General features: G+C 48.0%; 1 protein-coding gene across 1 annotated transcript in view; it reads left to right on the top strand.

Moving 5' to 3' along the window:
* The first annotated feature begins 1,593 nt into the window (after positions 1 to 1,593).
* rex1bd (required for excision 1-B domain containing) overlaps positions 1,594 to 2,039 on the top strand; it is a 13,029-nt gene continuing 12,583 nt past the window's right edge. Inside the window, exon 1 of the mRNA XM_043721533.1 lies at positions 1,594 to 1,672. Coding sequence (XP_043577468.1) covers positions 1,598 to 1,672 — 75 coding nt within the window. The 5' untranslated portion in view covers positions 1,594 to 1,597. The remainder of the gene's footprint in view (positions 1,673 to 2,039) is intronic.

Here is a 2,039-nt window from a genome sequence, read left to right as displayed (position 1 = left end):
AAATATTTGGTCAGCAAAGGTCTGTTTCCATTCTGTGCAGCTCTCTAAATGTTCTCTTTCTCTGTTCTGGCAGCATTCAAGGAGTAGGAGAATTGACGTTTTGGGCATAATCCCTTCATCAGGAATGAATGCTTATGTCTGAAACGTCGATTCTCCTGCTCCTCGGATGCTGCCTGACCTGCTGTGTCTTTTCAGCACCACACTCTCAACTCTGATCTCCAGAATCTGCAGTCCTCACTTTCTCCTCTTTCCCTGTTCTGCCACCTTCAATGACCTGTGCACTTATACAATCCAATCCTACTGCTCCCACACTCCCTTTAGAAATGTATCTCTAATTTCTATTGTCTTTAAATGTTCTTCCTATCAAAGTGCATCGTCTCACATTCTCTGTGTCGAACCCTATCTTCCACCTATCCACTCTCCACCAACCTGTCAATATCCTTTTGGACTTTCACACTGTCCACTTCCCAGTTTCTAATTCTCCCAAGTTTAATGTCATTTGCAATCTTTGGAAATTGTCCCTGTATACCAAGATCCAGATCATTCATAAATATCAGGAAAAGCAAGGCTCTCAATACTGACCCCTGAGGGACTCCACTACAAACCTTCCTCCAGCCCGAAAAAAAAATTGTTGATCAACTCAACAGAATTTGTGGCAGACTTCTGAACTGTTTTTCCAGTTATTGTCCTTTGTCCATGTGTTTTTCCCCCTTGTCTGTGTATCTGTGTGCGTGCGTGTAAGGGAGAGGTTATCAGGGATTAGAGTTTTAATTAGTTATGTCAAATGCTAACAGTTTATAGTTGTTTACCTCTACTTTGAATCTAATTACTTGCAACAATAGTCATTCTTTCTAAGGACAGAAACCTGGTCGGTATTTTCTATCAGTCTGGATCTGAAAGTCTAATTAGTTAGAGAATTTTATGAACTTAAACTATTTAACTTTTGTGACGATTTGATTTTCAGTGTGCTACCCATTGGTTCATGATAGTATGTTTTATTTTATATTCACTCTCCATGTTTTTCCTACCATTTCATATTTCTCTGCATTAAACTTCATCGGCCACTGATCTGCCCACTATCCATGCACTTCTCATAAGCCACAATTGATTCTGCTGCCACTATTCTCTCAGACATTGAACAAAAACAAAATAGCGCGGTGGGAAAACCGAAATGCTGGCAGAAATTGTGGTGAGAAAATCAGAAATTTAAGTTTAACATCAATGATCTTTAATGTTCATCCGGCTGCAATAACCGGCTTTACCTGAGATGATGCTGTCACGGGAGGACCAGCCTCGCCTGCAGTAACGCAGCCTGTCCTGAGATGATGCTGTTGTGGGAGGTCAAACCTGGCCTGCAGTAACGCAGCCTGTCCTGAGATGATACTGTTGTGGGAGGTCAAACCTGGCCTGCAGTAACGCAGCCTGGCCTGAGATGATGCTGTTGTGAGAGGTCAAACCTGGCCTGCAGTAACGCAGCCTGTCCTGAGATGATGCTGTTGTGGGAGGTCAAACCTGGCCTGCAGTAACGCAGCCTGGCCTGAGATGATGCTGTTGTGGGAGGTCAAACCTGGCCTGCACTAACGCAGCCTGGCCTGAGATGTTGCTGTCGCAGGAGGACCAGGCGGCTGACAGGAGCAAGTCCCTGAGCCGGTCGCGCTCTGGATGGAGGATGGTGAGTGCGGCCTGTTTCTTCAGTCGAGCCTTCGCGGCGGCTAAGCCTGTACTCAGCGCCGGCGCCTTCGGAGAGATAGAGGCCCGAAGTAAGGCCACCTCCCACCCCCATCGCTGTGTCCCCGTGCTCAAACCCGCTAAGGGTCGAGGAGAGGACCAGGGTCGCCCGAGGTTTCAGCCCCCACCCCTTGCCCCAATTTGATGGGGGAGGGGGAGGGGGAGGGGGGTCGGGGTCTTGCTATTCGGCCAAAGGAAGCCTCATCGTTCAGAATGAGCATGCGCGCTCTTGACAACTGCAGTACGCAACGGGCCCTCCCCCATGTCCGACCCCACCCCCACCGTCTATCACCCAATTGCCCCACCCCTTG

Source organism: Chiloscyllium plagiosum, chromosome 31, assembly GCF_004010195.1.
Source record: "Chiloscyllium plagiosum isolate BGI_BamShark_2017 chromosome 31, ASM401019v2, whole genome shotgun sequence".
Taxonomy (NCBI): Eukaryota; Metazoa; Chordata; class Chondrichthyes; order Orectolobiformes; family Hemiscylliidae; genus Chiloscyllium; species Chiloscyllium plagiosum.
The sequence above is the reverse complement of the archived record's forward strand: the minus strand, read 5'-3'. Positions and strand labels throughout refer to the sequence as shown.